This window comes from Camelus bactrianus, chromosome 6 (assembly GCF_048773025.1).
Source record: "Camelus bactrianus isolate YW-2024 breed Bactrian camel chromosome 6, ASM4877302v1, whole genome shotgun sequence".
In the NCBI taxonomy this organism is placed as follows: Eukaryota; Metazoa; Chordata; class Mammalia; order Artiodactyla; family Camelidae; genus Camelus; species Camelus bactrianus.
Genome location: NC_133544.1, coordinates 75,869,444 through 75,888,077, shown reverse-complemented (window position 1 = coordinate 75,888,077; position 18,634 = coordinate 75,869,444). Strand labels below are relative to the sequence as shown.

The 18,634-nt window shown below is 44.4% G+C and overlaps 1 protein-coding gene across 3 annotated transcripts in view; it reads right to left on the bottom strand.

Moving 5' to 3' along the window:
• Positions 1-759: 759 nt before the first annotated feature.
• The window catches only part of SQOR (sulfide quinone oxidoreductase), a 42,508-nt gene continuing 24,633 nt past the window's right edge, over positions 760-18,634 (bottom strand). For 2 of the 3 annotated variants that reach the window (XM_010965267.3, XM_045524152.2), the window contains exons 4-10: positions 16,132-16,185; positions 12,740-12,934; positions 10,958-11,167; positions 5,673-5,856; positions 2,783-2,850; positions 2,321-2,499; positions 760-1,076 (exon numbers count right to left, since the gene is read on the bottom strand). In XM_010965267.3, coding sequence (XP_010963569.1) covers positions 1,019-1,076; positions 2,321-2,499; positions 2,783-2,850; positions 5,673-5,856; positions 10,958-11,167; positions 12,740-12,934; positions 16,132-16,185 — 948 coding nt within the window. In that variant the 3' untranslated portion in view covers positions 760-1,018. The remainder of the gene's footprint in view (positions 1,077-2,320; positions 2,500-2,782; positions 2,851-5,672; positions 5,857-10,957; positions 11,168-12,739; positions 12,935-16,131; positions 16,186-18,634) is intronic. The other variant, XM_074366056.1, reaches the window with a different exon arrangement.

Here is an 18,634-nt window from a genome sequence, read left to right as displayed (position 1 = left end):
AAGTAAACTGGAACTACACTTCTGCAATATTTCCAATGCGAGCGCCTTCAAAATTTTACTGGCCAAAACTGGAACTGAATCAGTGCCATCCTCACTGTAGGTACATTCTCTGCTAAAGCAAGGGCCATGGGAGAATTGGATTTACGAGAGATTTAGTGGGGGAAACGTCTGTCAGGGCTAAAGGAGAAGGAACAGGAGAGGGCAGGGAGGCTTTCAGACCATGATGTGGGAGGGATACCTGGGAAAGCGGGCAGGGGAGGAATGGGGAGGGAGGAAGGGAAGTAACAGGGGAGGGCTGGGGGGTGGGGAGAACCATCTCACATGGGATGCACTTTTCAGAAGGTTTTAACCAGGCTGATGTGGAATCCTGGGGCCAAAGTTGCCAGGCAGAGGAGCTCCGCATCCTACAGGAATGGGCCAGCACGAGTTCCCCACAGTGTCAGTCACAGCGGGGAGGAGACAGGGCCTCAGCATGAGCATAGTGGTGAAACAGAGGGGCAGCAGCTGGGCTCTCAGTCCACGGTGCCCCCAAAGCATACGTTCAGGGCTGTCACAGACACTGTTTGGAATAATATTCTCCCTGGAATGACTCTTGTTTTCTGCAAATCCAGACAGACTCTGGTTTTCACCAAAATTATGCCAGTTCCCAGTGGAATACTCAAAGTAGATGACTGGTGAGCTATCCCCCTACCACCATCTTTTTCTCCCAAGGGCTGTAACTTTTCATGCCACTAGTCAAGATAATATTTTCTCATAGAGTCTCAGTCAATGGCAAGCTTTTATTTAAAAAATATATGTCTATTCTTTCATCTGCATGTTTCCAAAGACTCAAGCTCCTCCTGGGCAGCCCGCATGGAGGCCGTGCAGAGGTACTGAAAAGGGAGGCATTGGGTCACCATCACCCAGCAGTGGATTCTTCACAGGGTTACGCTTTGAGTTCTTCACGCTGCTCTCGGTCAATCAGTGGCTGCGATTCTGGTCCAGAAGCCATCCAAGGAGAGCCGGGTTTGAGCCATCCTTAGCTCATACCCAGATGGAACAATTTCCTCAGGAAGGCTGGTCCTCCCCAGTAGCCCCTGTTAAGATGTGACACAGAAAACATGTTTGCATCAGAAAAGACTCCAGCCAGCAGGATGTTAAAAGGGAAGCCAGGCTGCTCACAGAGAATGCTTCTCAGGCCATAGAGCAAGATACGTCTAGTGAGGTAGAAAGAGCCCGTGACTAGGAGCGGGTAACCTGCTTCGAGTCCTGGCTTTGACACTGACTTGCTATGTGAGCCTGAACATGCTGGCTCAATTCAGCAAACCTGGACGAAGCCTCTACTGCATGCAAAGTGCCATCCTCTCTACTTGCATTTGCTCATAAACTAAGTATAGGTCAGGGTTTCTCAACCTCAGCCCTACAGACATTTTGGACCGGATACTTCTTTGTTGTGGGGGCTGCCCTGCTTAGCAGCATCTGTGGCCTCTGCTCACTAGATGCCAGGAGCATCCCCTCCAGTTGTGACAACAAAATATATCTCCAGATATTGTCCAATGTCCCCTGGGGAGCAAAATAATTGCTAGCTGAAAAACACTGGTATTGATATTTTGACTTACTTTTCTCAAAGGGCTTGGGAAAGTCAAATGAGATTTTTCTTTGCAACAAAGAAGAATTAGTAATTTTGTAACTCTATTCACTTAATGACTACTGTGTAACTGTCTCCTTGTGTATTGTCTCATTCATCCCCATCCTGTAAGGAAGGCAACGGGACTTTCATTTTGCAGATAAGAAACTTAAACACAGAGAGTTTAAGCAACTTGCCCTAGGACACACAGCCAACAAACGGCAGACACGTGACTCAAACACAGGTCTGACTCCAAAGCTTATGCTCTTAATCACTATCTTTTCTTTTTCCTATAACATAATAAAACAAAAGTAAGGTAGCAGATGATAAAGTACTTGACATGTCAAAGTGATTTAATATGATGACGATGATTTACCCAGCAGCAAGAGAGAGCCAGAACACAGAAGACAGAGGACTTGCTCACTGTCAGTAGTGAAGAGAAGAGGCTGCACCCGCCAAGGGGTGGGAGCTGGGCTAGAGCTCCCCTCCCTCAGCCAGGGCAGCCTCATTCTCGCGACGTCTGGCTGAGGCTCCAGAACCCTTCTCAGGCTGCCATCACTGATCCCTGAGAATGGCACAGCCAGGTGGGCCCCTCTCACCAGTCCTGCTTTGGGCTTATCTCCTGAAGCTGGAGGGCCTCCTTGAAACAAGTACCCCGCACAAGTCCGTGCCACCTGCTAACAGGTGTGCCTCTCTCCCGGGCGATGCACTCACCTTAGCATCAAGTTCCAATACAGGATGGGCATCATGTCAGCCTTCATGAGGTACATGGAGAGTCTCTCTTTGCCCTGGTCAAAGGGGAAGGTTTCCAGGGGCTGAGCATTGTAGTCGAACTCCGCAAGAATCACACGGTTGTAGCCCGTCACCAGTGGACACGATGTGTAGCCATCGTACTAAAATTGTCCGTGAGACAGAGTTACAAAGTGGCTTTTTTCATGGTGCTACCTCGACACTTTAGAATTTATTATCTACTCTGAGCAGTTGCTATTTTTTGTATATTCTAATTTTTTCTATAGTGAAAAATAGAAATTATATAACAAAAAATATATGAAAGGCAAACCCTGAAGTGCCCATATTAGAGAAACTAAGAAAGCAACAAAATTATGGGAAAACACTGTTTTTGTGCAGAATGGGAGATGGTAAAAGGAGACAGTGATTCTTACAAGGTATACAAACCTTCTTCACTGGTGTTTGATTCTTCATGATCAGAGAAATTGTCCTGTCCAGGATCCCTGACTGGGCAGCTATATGAGAAATGGAAAAGTCAGAAAAACATAAGCTTCTAGATTTTCCATGAAACTAATTTGCAAACAACTTTAATGTGAACAAGTTAAGAAGGCTCCATTCCCCATCCCTCTAGAATGTAACCAGAACACAACTCTTCTTACCACCCGAAGTGCTGGCTACCAACAGGGATTCTTCAGGTCACCAAAGGCCCACACAGATATCTCGTAAGTTTGAAACTGAAGAGCCAGCTGCCTCCAACAGAAAGGCCAGCAATTTTAAACAAGAGGACTCTTGAGTGTGGCTCTACCCCAACGCCACTCCCCCTCCTCCTAGGGGCCGATGGGTGTCAGCCTGGTCTGTGCGTCCAGTATCTGGGATGTCCCTGTGACCTGCTTCAGACAGCCTAGATAAGTAGCCCCATGGTGGTCTGGACTGAGGTAAGACACATGGCTGGTGGCAAGTAAAGCCAAGGATGGATTTGTGGCACTTGTGTAAGCATTGCCTAGGGATCCTCAGAGGACCTGGAGAGGCGAACCTAGTGATAAGTGCAGATCCACCTGGGGAAAGCTAGGACTCCTGTTAAATAGACACCCTTATAGAGAAGAGCAAAGAGACTTTCACACAGGTCAAAAGAAATGACGTACAAAGAAGAGCATTCACTGCAGTACTGTTTGAAATAAAACTGAGCTGCAAACGATATACGTATAAGTTGTTGATTAATTAAATAAATTCTGGAGCAACAATACAATGGAATATAGGTTGTAAAAAATAGTAATAAAATTAAACTTAAAGAATTTTTAAACATGTAAAAACAATAGGAATGCTCTCTGGCTGGAGGGGGGTTAGAAGCTGAGCAAATGGAAGGCAGGGCTGGGATCAAGACTTTTCACTTACCACTTTTTGTTTAATCATACTTAATATTTTCTATTTGGAACACTGAATAAAGTGTATGTGTATTTGCAGTGGCCAGAAGTTGGGTAATCTGGGCACCACATAGATCACAGGTATTTCCAAATTCATCAGGCTTATGTTAAGAGAAATGTAAATTCAACGTATCTCCCCCAGCGGGGAAGGTATAGCTCAAGTGGCAGAGTGCATGCTTAGCATGCACGAGGTTCTGGGTTCAATCCCCAGTACCTCCTCCCAATATAAATAAATAAACCTAATTACTTCCCCCTCATAAAACAAACAAAATACAAAACAAAGTATCTCCCCCACACTCTACCTATGAATCCCAAAGAGAAAGGATATTCACAGTGGAGCGAACCAATGGGCACCCCTTGACCCAGTGATGAAATCTACCCTCACCAAGGACAAGACAAACCAACAGGGCAGGCTCCTGAGATGACACAGTGGGAGGCACACAGCCTCGCTATGGAGGGTCTTGCCAAAACGTAAAACCTGAATCTGATCATAAGAAAACCACTGGACAACTCTAAACTGTGGATAGTCTGTAAGATAACCAGCCTGGACTCTTCAAAATGCCAATGTCATGAAAGTAAAAAAACAAATGTCAGAGGCCTGTTTCAGATTAAAGAAAACCAAAGAGACACGACAACCAATGCAGAGTACAGAGTGTGGCCCTTGATTGGCTCGTGGATTTAAGGGGGATGGGGTGGGGGAGGTAAGGAGGGAAAATTACAAGGGACATTCTTAAGAAAGCTAGAGAAATTCAAACCGGATGGTATATGAGATGATTTTATAATACAATGCTCAGTTTCTTGAGCATGATAATGGCCTTGTCGGTATAGAGGAGAAAGTCCTTTTACTTAGGAGATACAGGTTGAAATATTTGAGGGTGAAGTATCATAATGTCAAAACTTACTTTTGAATGATTCAACCAAAAAATGTGCATAGAGGGATCAAGCAAAATACTGATTTATTGGTTAAGTATTATATTGATCATAAAATATTAATAACTGACTAATACCTGAAGGGCATACAGGCTTTCACTGGACTTTCTTTCAAATTTTTCACAGCTTTGAGATTTTTGAAATAAAAAATTGGGGGGAATGACTATTAATAATGAAAAAGACATTCAGTGGTTTCCTAGGAAGTCCCTCTTAGGTTGAAGTAGTCAGCAAAATTAACACAACATGTTCGGCAGGTGCGTAATTCACACAGAAGGCTACCATACCCACCAGCAGGGAGGTTCATGTTTTATAGCTTCTAGAGAAGACAGTGCCTGTCTACAGAGAACAGAATCTAAAAGGCAATTCTCCCCATCACTGCTAGAGCAGAACACTGAGGAGAAGGATTTAGTTTTCCAGGCTGAGGCCTTAATCGTGCACCAATCAGGGCACTCTCCACTGTATCTGTCTTAACAGAACAATTTTCTGGTCCACAAGCTTTCATTGACTTGCATGTGTTTCCTGGGCAAACAAATGCTTCCCTAGTTTTACAGTGTTTTACGGTATTTCAGGCAGAGGGAAAATAATCAGCCTGCCCGGCATGAGGGGCAAAGAAGGCCAGGGAGGTGATCATGGCAGTATGAGAAGTGACAGAAGTCCAGAGAGCTGGAAGAGCAGTCCTTCACTCTAATGCCCCCTCCCCTGAAAACTACCCCTCGGGCGGAGAAAGGGCAGATGAGGTCACGTTACTCTCATGCAAAGCATTCAACACTAGGTTCACCGACGACGTGCTTCTGTGGCTGGGAGCCCAAAGTCATTTTTAGGCCACACAAGTTTCTTTGTTATTAATGAAGACAATGAAATATATCTTCATTAATATAATGAACATATGATGAAATGCCATTTGTGCCCAGCTTTTGTTTTTGTTTTGATGGTGCCTTAGGGTGACATCATCTTGAGTGGGTTGGAAACATGGCTCGCTATCTTACCCACAGCGGCGGCGGTCTTTGACGTTGGCAGGTTGGTGCAGTCCCCGATCCCAAACACGTTCGGGTACCGCTTGTGCTGCAGAGTGTCTTTGTCGACGTCCACCCAGCCGGCAGCATCAGCCACGGGACTCGTCTTGAGGACATCTGGTGAGCTCATTGGTGGTGTAACGTGAAGCATCTCATACTACAGAAAAGGAGAGCAGCCCAATTTGTGCTTCTTCCATGATCTCTGTAGCACCCCCACCCCGGTCCCGCCCCATCTCCCTCACCCACACACTGTCCCGCGGCTGCTCGGAACACTGTACAATTGGTGTTCACACTGATCCACACCCTCTCCAAGATCTTACGTGCTCCCATGCAATGTGGTGATAAAATAAGGGACATGGTCTTCCCGCAAAGACCACGGGATCCCTATGGCAGGAGGCATGGGGAATCCGAAATACTGCAGCGAACCTCACTTTCTAAAAGAACACACTGATGTCTCTATCATCACTAAAACAAAGTGGGTGGTGTATCTCAGTTGCTCTCTCCCTGACCCTCAGCGCTACTTGTAAAGACTGCAAAGAGGTGCTCAGAGTCCCTGAAACTTGTAAAAAGCCATGTGAGAAGCTGGTAAGGGAGCACTGTTCCCAGATATGGGGCAACTCTCCAAATACATAAAGAAAAACCGTCAAAACACCAATTTAAGATGAAAAAAAAAAAAAAGGACAGTAAGAATATCGGCTAGCACTTTGGAGAAGGAGGGGTCGGCTTCAGCCTTGGGTTTACTGAACTGAGTAGAAGGTGGGGTGGACTTTTCTTTCCAAAACCTCTATCAAGGCAACAGGGCACGGACCTGACCAATCTTGACGGCTCATTTAACTCTTCTGTTTGTTTACGTAATATTTTCTCATTTACCCTTTTATTCTTTACATAGAATATTCTTTTTTTTTCACCTTTAACATTTTTTATTGATTTATAATAATTTTGCAATGTTGTGTCAAATTCCAGTATAGAGCACAATTTTTCAGTTATACATGAATATATATATATATTCATTATCACATTTTTTTCTCTGTGAGCTACCATAAGATCTTGTGTATATTTCCCTGTACTATACAGTATAATCTTGCTTATCTATTTACATAGAATATTCTTTTATTTATAAAGAAAGTTTATTCTTTTAGGTAGTTTTAATAAACTCCATATTGCAATTTCAAATTGATTTAAATGTTCACAGAACACTCATTATGGTGAAAACTTTCACAGCTTCAGACAATCCTACCCTTGTGAGAGTCACCTGCCCTGGGTTTCCCTAAGGAGGCCCGTGCCCTCACCGGGGCATGGCAGTCATTAATGGCAGAGGGAGTCAGGAAGGTGGGTTGTATTTATTCCCACTCTCAGATAATCATAAACTTAATTAACCATAAGAGAGAAAGAGTCTGGCAAATGGGAGCGCTCCTCTGTGAGGTACTCTGGATGGTTCTTCAGGGGCGTGGGTCCCTGAGGCTGGGTCTGTTAATAAACACAGAGACTGAGCACGTGTCTGCAGGACTGTGGGTGGGATGGGCAACAGTCATGACCCACCAACTTACGAAGGCCACGTCTGTATCTCTGCAGTTAACCGGAACCACTTTTTTTAGCTGGGGGCTTACTCTTACCAGTCATCTCTATCTGTTAACGTGCTTGAATTTCACAAATACACATGAATTTCCCACATCTCTTCTAGAAGGTAAGTTAAACATTTCCACATAATCATAAGGGCATGGAATTCGACTTGAGCAGAAGAAACACTAGGGTCCGTGCTACAGATTTATTGAAAATAACATTGGCATTTAGTTGTAGCTTGGTCTTTACCCATTAGTTCCATAATCTGAATCTGATAAATAACTTGGTTCTCCTTCAGTAGCATAAATAACCTACTCAGAATGATGATTTTCAAACTTGAATGTTCATAAGCAGCATCTGGGAGATTTGTGGAAAACGCAGGTTCCTGGGCCCTAAGATTCCAATCCAGTAGGTCTGAGAGAAGCACAGGAATCCACACTTTAACAAAACCCCTAGTGATTCTGAGACATGAAACCTACAGATGACAGTCTTAGCAGCTCTGGCTTGAAGCAACAGGTTCATTTACAATGAAGAATGGAATGCTGCAACCTGGACAAGCCGCTTCACCCCTCCTTATCTAGAAAGAAATGCGCTGCACTAGACAATCTCCAAAATCCCATCCAGTTCTAGGACTCTGTGACATAGAGCAAGTTTAGATTTTTAAAAACATAGCGACTTGGACCAGTTCACAAGCTCTCTGTGAAGGATCAGAGACTACAGGCTTTGGGGTACATTTAATTCTTTACCGTGGTGGTTCTCAATCCCGGTTACACATGGGAACCATTAGGGGCATTTTTGAAACTCCCAATCCTCAGTCCACACCCCAGACCAATTAATCAAAATCTCTAGGGGTTAGACTCAGGCATCAGCACGTTTTAAAAGCTCTCCAGGTCATTGCAGTGTGCAGCCAGGGCTGAGGGCCACTGCTCTAAAGACTTTTGATAGATTTTTTGAAACTTGTATGTTGAAGAGTAGAACTGGGTCTGGGAAGAAAATCTGACCTGAAATCATACACTCCAAAATAGACACAATCTTCTTTCCTTATAAACCTTTTAGAAGAACAATAACCATTTACTTATCCAAGTCTCCATCTGCAGCCTCAACTACCCACAGCACAGCTGAGAACCAAAGTAAAAAGAACCAAATAACAAAATTATCTTCGGGCATGCAGGCTCACACACTCCGCTCATAAATAGGAGGCTGTGGGCCCTCACACACAGCCCATTTGCTCTAACTTTACTTAGAATTTAACAATTGGCTATTTCATTTCCCAGCCAGTAAAAAAAATAATAAGCAGCAGTTTAAAAGAGCTGAAGGGACCTTCCAAACATGCCTTCAACTGCCTGACAGCCAGGAAAGAAGAAAACTGGAAAACTACAAAGAGGATGCCCACGAAATTAAATAAAGTTCATGTATAACTGAAAAATTGTGCTCTACACTGCAATTTGATACAACATTGTAAAATGATTATAAATCAATAAAAAATGTTAAAAAAAAAAAAAACAGAGTAGTTTGAGCCCATTTTATAAGGTGATAACTAGCCTTTAACAGCCCACTAGGCCCTATGTAAGAGCTATTCAAAATTATGAGCCTGGGACATCCTGTGACACCAGAAAGCAAGAAGTGCTCAAAGATGTGATGGAAACATGTCACAGGGTCATGGGAGCCATCCTGAAAGGGCCCCTACTGATCAAATCTGGGACAACTTGAGCACCAAAATAATTAAGGAAAATATAAACCACGGTGGGGGTGGCGGGGGAGGAATAGAAATTCATGAGTTCATACTAATAATTAATTGAGAAGAGATGGCTTTTTGCTGACAGGATGCCAAGAGTCTACCAATAAACGTGGTGAAAATGCTGAACTGGAAAATCATCATTTTACAACCATCATAGTAAGGACCAGATTAGACAAAAATCATTAATGGATGTTGTCTAGTGGGAAACTTAAATGAGTAGGGAGTAGGGTATCTGCACGGTCTTGAAGTACCCCCACTCCAACTCCTTAGCAGCAAGGAGGTAAAAGAATAGTAACTATACAGCGGAGAAACTGAACCATATTTTAACTGGTGATCAAAATGAACACCATCAATGAGGGGCAGACGAACACTGTGTGCTTTCCCACGTGATGCCCTGGACGGACACGTCACTGACATGGTAGTTTAGTCTAAAAAGCACAGTCTGACACTCATCACAAGAAAACACAGACAAACCCAAAATGAGGAACATTCTGTTAAGAAATAAAAGTTGTGGGGAGGGGAGCTGTATTACGCCAAAATGTCAGAGTCATGGAAGACAAAGAAAGGCTGTGGAAACCTTCAGCTAAAGAGACCCGAAAATTAAATGCAATACTTGCCTGTAGACCGGCTTCTGTCCTAGAGGGGAAAGCGGTACAAATGCTGCCTCTCCATCAACAAAACTAGAACACAAAGTCGTAGACCACAATATTGTGCCCATGCTCAATTTCCAGGGTCGGTAACTGTACTGTGGTTCTGTAAGAGAATACTCCTATCTCTTGGGACATTTACAGTGGACTATTTAGAGGTGAAGGGCCTTGATGTATGATGTGTATAACTCACTTTTAAATGCTTTAGGGAAAATATATTATATTACATTACATTATATTTATAGAGAGAGAGAGAAAGAGAGAAACAGAAAATGAGATCGATGAAAAAGCAAATGAGGTAAAATTCTGTAAGAGAATCTAGGGAAGGTCTATATACAGTTTTATTTTAACTCTTTTTATTTTTGCAACTTCTCTAAGTTTGAGATTATCTCCAAATAAAAGTTTTTTAAACTATGACCTTGAGTCATTAGCAACATTTTAAATGATTGTCATTACACACCATTTAAGAAAGGAAAGATGTGTGCGATACACTGCAGAAAGAGCTTGCAGTAAAAAGCTTAAAATATGATGTTAAGATGTTTAGAAAATTAGTCTTTGGTTCAATTCAAAATTTCTTTTTACGGAATCCTTCATTCCTCTAAAAATGCTGAATGAATCAAATGCAACTGTGTCTTGTTTTCTCACTGCTAACAGCCCTTGCCAGAATGACATAAACAAACGATGCCTCTGTGCACCTTCTCCAGATGCCTTTACATCTTGCTGTTGATGTACTTTTCCCCCTTCACAGAAGAAGAAACAGACACATAGAAGCCAAACCCATACACAAAGGCAAGCTCTTTTCAAACAGGGTGTGGCTCAGCCGGATCTTTCACAGATTTCTAAGCATCTCCTTTGATGCACAGGTGAAAGGTGTCTGAAGACAGCCTCTTCCACAAGTGAAAGACACCCATCCTTCTTGAACCACCCACAAGCAGCGCTGATTCTCACAAACCATAAACTGAGACAAGCCCCAAGTCCTGCATTTAAGGAGCCCTTCCCAAACTCCAGGCTTTAACTGAAGCTGTGAAATGTTTTCAGCTGCTTCAAGTGACTCAGCGCCAAGTAGACACAAAAGAGAATAAAAATTCACTTGGTACTAGAAGGTGAACCCTCCTCATCTCCCATAGACACAACCTCATCTCTTTCTCTTCCCCATTCATTTTGGTTACCTTCTCGCCTATCACAGCCCTAAGATGCTCACTGTAACCAGCCTCCAAAAGCACATGATGATGACAATGCATAAGGAAGTGGCAGCCTCCCTGCCACCTGCATTTGAGTCACTGCTCAGCTGACCGCTTAACCTCAACACTCACTGATATCACTTGAGTCTCTCCAGGGTTGTTCAGATTCTCAAAAACAGCCTCTTGTTTATCAGCTCGGACTTCAACGAGGTTCTGCTTGTAGTTAACGGTGAGGTTCCTCTCCTGGATGATCTCCTGCAGGGCATCTGCATACTTCTTGACCCCAAAAATTGCCCCAAGAGAAGTGTTGAAAATGATATTGGCCTTGGATCGCTTCCCGACCTGAGCAAAAGGAAAGGATAGAAACAACCAACATCAAAGCATTGCTCCAGCCACTTTTTTTTTTAAACCTAAACAAGAATTAAAACCCTCAGAAGAGACCTCGCCAGCTTTCTCCATCACTGTGCACTGGTGTGGTGGGATGTGGACCAATCCACTCCTCCTTCTGATCTTCCGTCAGTGACACAGCAACTAAGCGCACACTTGAGTCAGGGGTGGAGGTGGGTACCGTTCAGCGAGGGCCAGAGACAAAGGTCAAATCCAAGAGAAGACAGAATTGAATTGTTTATTCATATATTCATTTGTTGATTCACTCAATAAATAGTTAATGAAGTCCGGAGTCCGGGTACTGTTCTAGGTGCTGAGGGGACAGAAGTGAACAAAACAAAGTTCCCCTCCCTTTGGCTCGTACACTGTACTATTGTTCATGTGTCTCAGAGAGGCCAGTCTTCTCCCAGGTGCCTAGGATCTCATGGCACCTGAAAGAGAAACGTCGTCTCAGGCCATCTAAGACTTGGGAGATGTTACACAAAAGAGAATTCTGGGAGGGAAGAAAGCTAGTCTCTTACTCTATTCCTCTGTTCAGCTCCTTTTAGGATGTGCTTACCTGGATCGCACTATTTGAAAGAAGCTGAGTAGGCAAGAACCTCAAAAGGCTGTGCAAACCCAGAATTCTCATGACCCGGAATGACCTTTCTTAGAAACAGCAGCAATGGTGGACCTGTTCCTCGACTCTCCCCGCCAGGGCTGGGGCCGGTCTACATGACCCAGGTGAAGGCCCTCCCAGTGCCAGCTCCGAGCATCCATTCAACACCTCTTCAGCCCCCCTCCCCCTCCCCTCTGCACACCTGTCCCTTTACAGAACTACAGGCTGCTTTGAATTCTGCCACTGTCTCCCACCAAAGCACGCTTTGTAAACCAACTGCAACATCCCACACAAGGGCAGGAGGGCGAAAGCAGCTTCCCGGCTGAGCTGTGCACGCCTGAGGGTGTCTGAGGAATGCTGAGAAAGCGTCCCCACCCAAATACCTCTTGCCACTAAGGTCTGAAGTTCTACGTGAACATTTTTTGCCTTTAGGATTGTCATCAAGAGCCAGAAAATATTCATAACATTGAACTTGAGTCGGAGCAGCTGAGGGTATTATTACATATAAAAATGAAAAACGTGCAACTGTGTAACTCCATAGAAATACTTAAACAATCTAACACATCTCCCCAGTGGTCTTTGATACACACATTTAAAAGTATGTTACAAAGACTATTTAATATCCCGTAATACATCCAAAATTTGTATTACAGCATAATTATAATTACGTTTTAAAACACACGTACAGGGGAATAGTGGAAGGACATGTCAAATTGGTGACGGCAGCTATGCCAAAGCAACTGGACTATGAGTGACTTCTTCCTATCTTCTATTTTACCAATTTCTAATTATATGATTCTGTATGTTTGTAATAAAAATTGAGAAATAAAAAAGGTATTGACATGGATAAAAAGGGAATTCTGGCAGTCACTGAACTGATGATTCTGCCATCTGCTCCCCTTACCTCTGCCCCTGCAAAGGAAGCATACCTTCCTGAAGTAGGCTTCGGATAAATACATGATCTTCTGTGGGGCCCCGGCACACTTTACTGGAGTATTGGGGAAGGTAAAGATGGCATTGCCTTCCTTGAAGTCCTGTAGAGCTTTCCACGTCTTCTCTACCGTCTTGACTGAATAATTGGACCCTATTTTGGGATGGGCAAAACCTTCAGGGAGGCCTTTAATCTGCAACAAAGCACACAAAGAAATTATTTTTTAACAAAAGTGTAAACAGAGTCCATGTTTCGGGTCCTAGTTCTCTGTCAATTCTACAACCTGTCAAATATTTCAGCACAATTATTAGCCCCCAGGACTCACACACAGTGGAGCAGGCAGGTGGATGAGGGGTCTGCCAAGACCAGAGCTGGATGCCTGGAGTCCCCTGTCAATCCGCAGAACATCTCGGCCTCCCTGGCCTGAAGACCAGGATTTGAACATATCCCACCATCTGAGTGAGGACAAGAAGCCAGTCGTACCTCCTTCTTGGAGAACCAGCTGCCTTACTAGGAAGAAGAATGACAGGCAGGACCAAGAGCCATACTGTCAGTAATAACAAACTTTAATTACCCTGTATTAGGCTGCATAGATCAAGCTCTTGGTAAAGGCAGGTAATTAAAAGCATGGACTTGGGAACCCCACAGACCTGGCTTGAGACCTGGTGTTTCTACTTAGGAGTGGTGTGACCCTGGGTAAATTACCCAATAGCTCAGCTGGTGGGTCTCAAAGTACAGTCCCCAGAACGGCACCAGCTGGGGATTTGCTAGAAATCCAAATTATCAGGCCCCACCCTAAACCTACTGAACCAGAAACTTGGGGACAAGCCCAGAAGTCTGCTCCCACAGGCCATCCAGGTGACCCTGTCGCATACTGAGCAGCTTATGTGCATCACCTGTAAAACGGGGATAAAAGGAACTGCTTCATGGGACTCCTGGCAGGAGCAAAGGAGACCACGTGTGTAAAGTGACTGGAAAAATGACACGTACGTGGTGACTGCTCCATACGTGTATTCAGTGTAGTCCTGCCAGGAAGGGTAATTGGGCCCTTGCCTTAAATGCTGGAAGGTTCATACAGCACAATGAGGATGGCGCAGGGCGAGTAAAGGGACTCAGGCATGAGCAGGGAACCATCGTAAAATCACCAAGATGGGCTGGTCCTTCAGAACCCCCCCGGGCTGTTCTCAGGCTGTGGGGCGCCCACCTGCAGAGTCACCCTACACCTATCCCTCAGGTCCCGAGGAAACAGAGTCCTACGGTCTCCCCCATTATACTCACATCAAACAGCAACTAGTCCTCTGATAACGGACTAGATCTCCTGCTACAGTTTAAGTAGCTGTGATATGAGTAGTCACAACAATAATAGCCACTATTATAAAGCCGCCCCGCACTGTAACGTTCCTGCAGTTCTGCGTCTGTGCTGGGATTCACTATGCTCGTGACACCCCGCTGAGGGAGGGAAGCATTGCCGGTCCATAGACATAGATGAGCAAACTGGAGAAGAGCAAGCGTGAGAGAGCCACCTACCACCTTCTAGTCACCGAGGCCCCTGACCGCTGCCGAGGGCTCCCCCCACAGGACCGCCGTGCTTCCCGGCTCCCAAAGCGAAAGTCACCTTCCAAGAGCTAAACAGCTGATCTCTTACTGTTTTCATTATTTTTATCTAGTCTGAAGAAGTTGTTGTTAAGGGAAAAAGGTGACAAAAAGTTCCTTTTAGGGAGATGGGTGATGACCCCCCATTGAGTCCAAGTTGCTTCCCTGGGAACTCTGAATCCGAAGGGGCAGGGAGAGTCTGAGAAAGAGATGAGAACCGACCCCGCACTTTGGCTGCACAGCAATAGGCTGTAGGGTGGGAGCTGTGGACTGTCCTGTCGCACTGAGCAGACAGTGAGCAGGGCGCCGTGCGGCACAGCCTACCTGGAGCTGGTGGGAGAAACAGGCAGAGGCAGCTCAGAGAGGCTGCCTCGGCTCCAACAGAACCCAGATCAGAGATCCAGCCCTTCCGGAGGCCCAGCTACCTTCCTGCCCTTGAGATCCACACACCTTGGTATCCTCATTGAATAAATCCCCGTTTTGTTTGCACTAACTTGAGCAGTTTTCTACCATCTGCAAAGAGCGCCAAGTAACACAGTAGCCCTGGTAACGTTACTCACATTCTTGTAGCCTCAGTTTCCTTAACTACTAAGAGGAGATAAAAATACCTACTTCACAAGTAGCTGTGAGAAGTCAACATGAGATTCCTAGCATGGTCCCTGGCACAGAGGAGAGACCCCATAGGAACAGCTACTTTTAAATACTGTTGTTTCTTGCTTTACTGCAAGAAGCTGTGAAGACCTCTCAGCACTGATCTCTTCACACAGTCCTCCTCACATGGCACAGGGCTGCCAGGAAGACAGGACCATGGAGATGGGCTCTCCTTGCTAAGTCAACACTGGCGTGGCTTCTGAGAAGCAAGGACCTCCCAGAAACTGTAAGTGGCATCTTTGTCCGTGGAGTCTGCTCCATAGCTGGTTGCTCTGAGACTCACGACCATGGCGCCAAACTCATGACATCTTCACACCAATTCATGGCTTCTCTGGACTGTCACAGAACACATCCCAGGTCTTTTTCACTACCCCTACCTTGGACATGTCATGATTCTGGTTTTTTACCAAGAAACACACTTCAAAGACCTAACTGATCCAACTCAGATAGGCCTTCGCCTGGACCACATTCCTGAAACTTGTGACCTGGTCATCACTTTGCTTTTCTGTGCTCCAACTGTTTATCCACCTTCCCCAACAAGTTTCTGGAAATCACAATTACTAACTTACTCCATTATGTTTTAGAAAATTAAATTTGAATCTCACAGTTGTCAGAGGGCATCTGGCTCCCTAGCTCACTGAAGAGGGATGTCTAAGGAACCCCTAGGGTAGCCTTTATATTGTATCAGCCACTCCATACCAAAACACCCAGCCTCTATGCAACAGAACTCAGACATCCTTCCAGGGACTGATAAACTAACTGTGGGTATTCTACCCTTAAAGTCTGCTTAGGAATTTATAAGCCAGATCTTACTTTCAAAGGAAAATTTAATCTGTAATACAGTCAACTCAGTCCTACACAGAAAGCTAGTTTTTCTTTTAAGTGTGGAAAAGGCTGCTGTTTTGAAAGAATTACCATCAGGCCATCAGTGTGCAGAATTCTGATTAAAGTTTAAAGCTAGACCGTATCATTATCAGTGACAGACTCTTAGAGAAGACTTTTTTAAAACCACAAAAAGGCTGCTAAGAAAAACCTAGAAGAGGATTTCTTAATACACTTTCCTGTCAAAGAGAATATAAAGCAACTAACTGTAGTTTTGATCTTGGCTTAAGTAGGCCAGTGTACCACGGAAGTTTAAAACAGTACCTTCTCATAGTCCAGCTGGATTCCGAGAGCAATGATAAGATATTTATAGGAGATCTGCAATACAAAACAATGACATTTTAGACCAGGACCCAAAAAGTGGCAGCCTGAGGGCTGACTCAGACCCCAGAAGTGTGTGGCCAACATTGTGTTTCCCTTTTTTGACGTGACTGACTTGGGGCTGAGGGTAGTGAGCAGGGCAGCAGGCAGGGACCCAGGCTCCAGGTCCCCATCTTGCCCACCTCACACCTCCCCGCTCCACAAATACTCCATCACCTGCCTGGCCCCTGGGAGCGTGAGATGCCTGTTTTTCAGACAGAGGACAACAGCAGAGGCCCCAGTTATTTGCGCAGTGCCTGTGTTAACACTTTTTCATGTTGAAGGGTGGGAGGATGGCTTTCTAATCTTAAAACCACCAACCTTCTTTAAAATCTGTGGGGTAATGTGTGAATCCCAAGCAAATCTAAACTGTTGTATGGATTGGATCAATATCTTAACTGAAAAGTGGCTCTTTTGAGGGTCACTGAGAAGGATGTGATGTAAGCTACCTGATCTTACTCAATGATCTGTTTGGAATTTAAAACTCCCCTCTTTAAATACAGGCATTGTGTTTATTCATGCTAAGGGCAAAAATACCCATATTTATTGTGATGGAAATGTGGGTTTGGGACCAGGAAGGAAGACAAGTTGAATGAAAGTATAAACAAGAAGGATGTAAAGTAAAAAAATTTGCCTAGAAAACTGGAGAATGATTGCAGTGAACACCTCGAGTCCAGAACCACAGCGGGTGACTGCCACAGTCTTGTACCAGACAAAGATGCAGAGCGGTGAGCAGGGCAGACCACCCTGGGAGAGAGGGGACTCTAAGACCTGAGAGTGCTTGGCTTGGCCTGGGGAGCTGATGGGGGCAAGTCGCTGAAGAGGTCCTGCCCTGGGACCCAGGAGACTCAGCTCCAAGGTCACCTCCACAACAAGGCCTCCCCATGACTCAGTCCCCCTCCCTGCTGGCCCCTCCCGGGAGCTCCCTTAGCACAATGTACACAATGCTTTATATCACTTGTCGGGTTATAAAGTAGCAAAGCCCTCCCCCACTACGTCAAACACTCCCAGAGGATAAAGGTGATGTCTTATTCCTCATAGTCCTAGGATCTGGCAGTCACTAGATTCAAGAGAGGAACTCACTAATATTTGTTGGATGAAAGGATAGGTGGATGGTTGATTTCAGTTAATGTGAAAAATAGTTTATCAAAGTGGACAGATAATATATACATCTTCTGTATGATTTGCCTCCCCATAGAGACTAGGTGCCCTTAAATTTCTTATTCTGTAGAAAAGTGTACTGGGCTCATTAAATGGCTGAGTGAACAGTGTTGAGTCTTCAGGATGTGAGGTCAGAGACAGCATGGGGCCCGGAGGCGATGTTCTACAGGTAAAACATACGAACATTGTCAACAAGAAAAGCCTTGGGTTTGCGTATGCCTTGATGGCTCTGTTAGAGCATAATATTGATTATTTTTAAGAACAAGTAACAGATTAAGCTTAAGATCATTTTTTTAAAAATCATTGAGGAAGAATAAACCCTAAAGTAGCAAAGGACAAAAAGAAAGCCTCAAGCCTTTTGAATGAGTTTAAGCTTCCAGGCCAGATGACCTTAACTCTAAGGAACTGCAAAAACTTGTAGACAAAATTTTTGAGCAATTTCAGAGAACAGTGCAGACCTTGCCAGAAACCTAAATATGGGCAAGTGTTCTCATTTTATATAGGGGTGAGGGAGGTAAATTCTGACACTAATGGCTTAGTAAACAGGATGTTTATCCATTTTGAAATTCCAGGCACATCTACTAAATAGATGTGTCTTAAAATTTTAGAACAAGAAGAGCAACAACATGGATTCACAGATCACAAACCTCTGCTGGCTGGAGTGGATACTCAATAAATACTTTCTTTTCCTTTTTTTCCCATGTATTCATTAAAAAATAATAACAGCAACATTTCTTGAGTGCTCACTTTGTACAAGGCACTGTTCTGAATGTTTTACATGTTTTAATTCATTTAATCCTCACAACAACCCAATGAAGTAGGTATTATTAGTAGCATAGTTTTATAAATGAAGAAACTGAGACACAACTGGATCACAAAGATTTACTGAACACCTTCTATGTGACAGATATTGTGCCAGCTCCTGGATCTACAACACTGAACAAGAAAGACCCAGTTCCTACTTCTCCAGAACTCAGTCTACTGGGCAAGACAGGCATTATCAGATAATCATACAAACAATTACTGAACCACAGAATGCTGTGATGGGACATCAAGGGGGAACCTAACTAGTCTGGTAGGTCAGGGAAAGGTTGCCTGAAGAGGTCATATCTAAGCTAAAGATGAGTAGGAGTTAGCTAGGGGAAGAGGTGGAAATGGCATGTGCAAATGTCCTGGGGAAGAAGGAGACCAAGGTATTTGATGAAATGAGAGCTCAGTGTGCTGGAGTAGGAACAAGGAAGAGAAT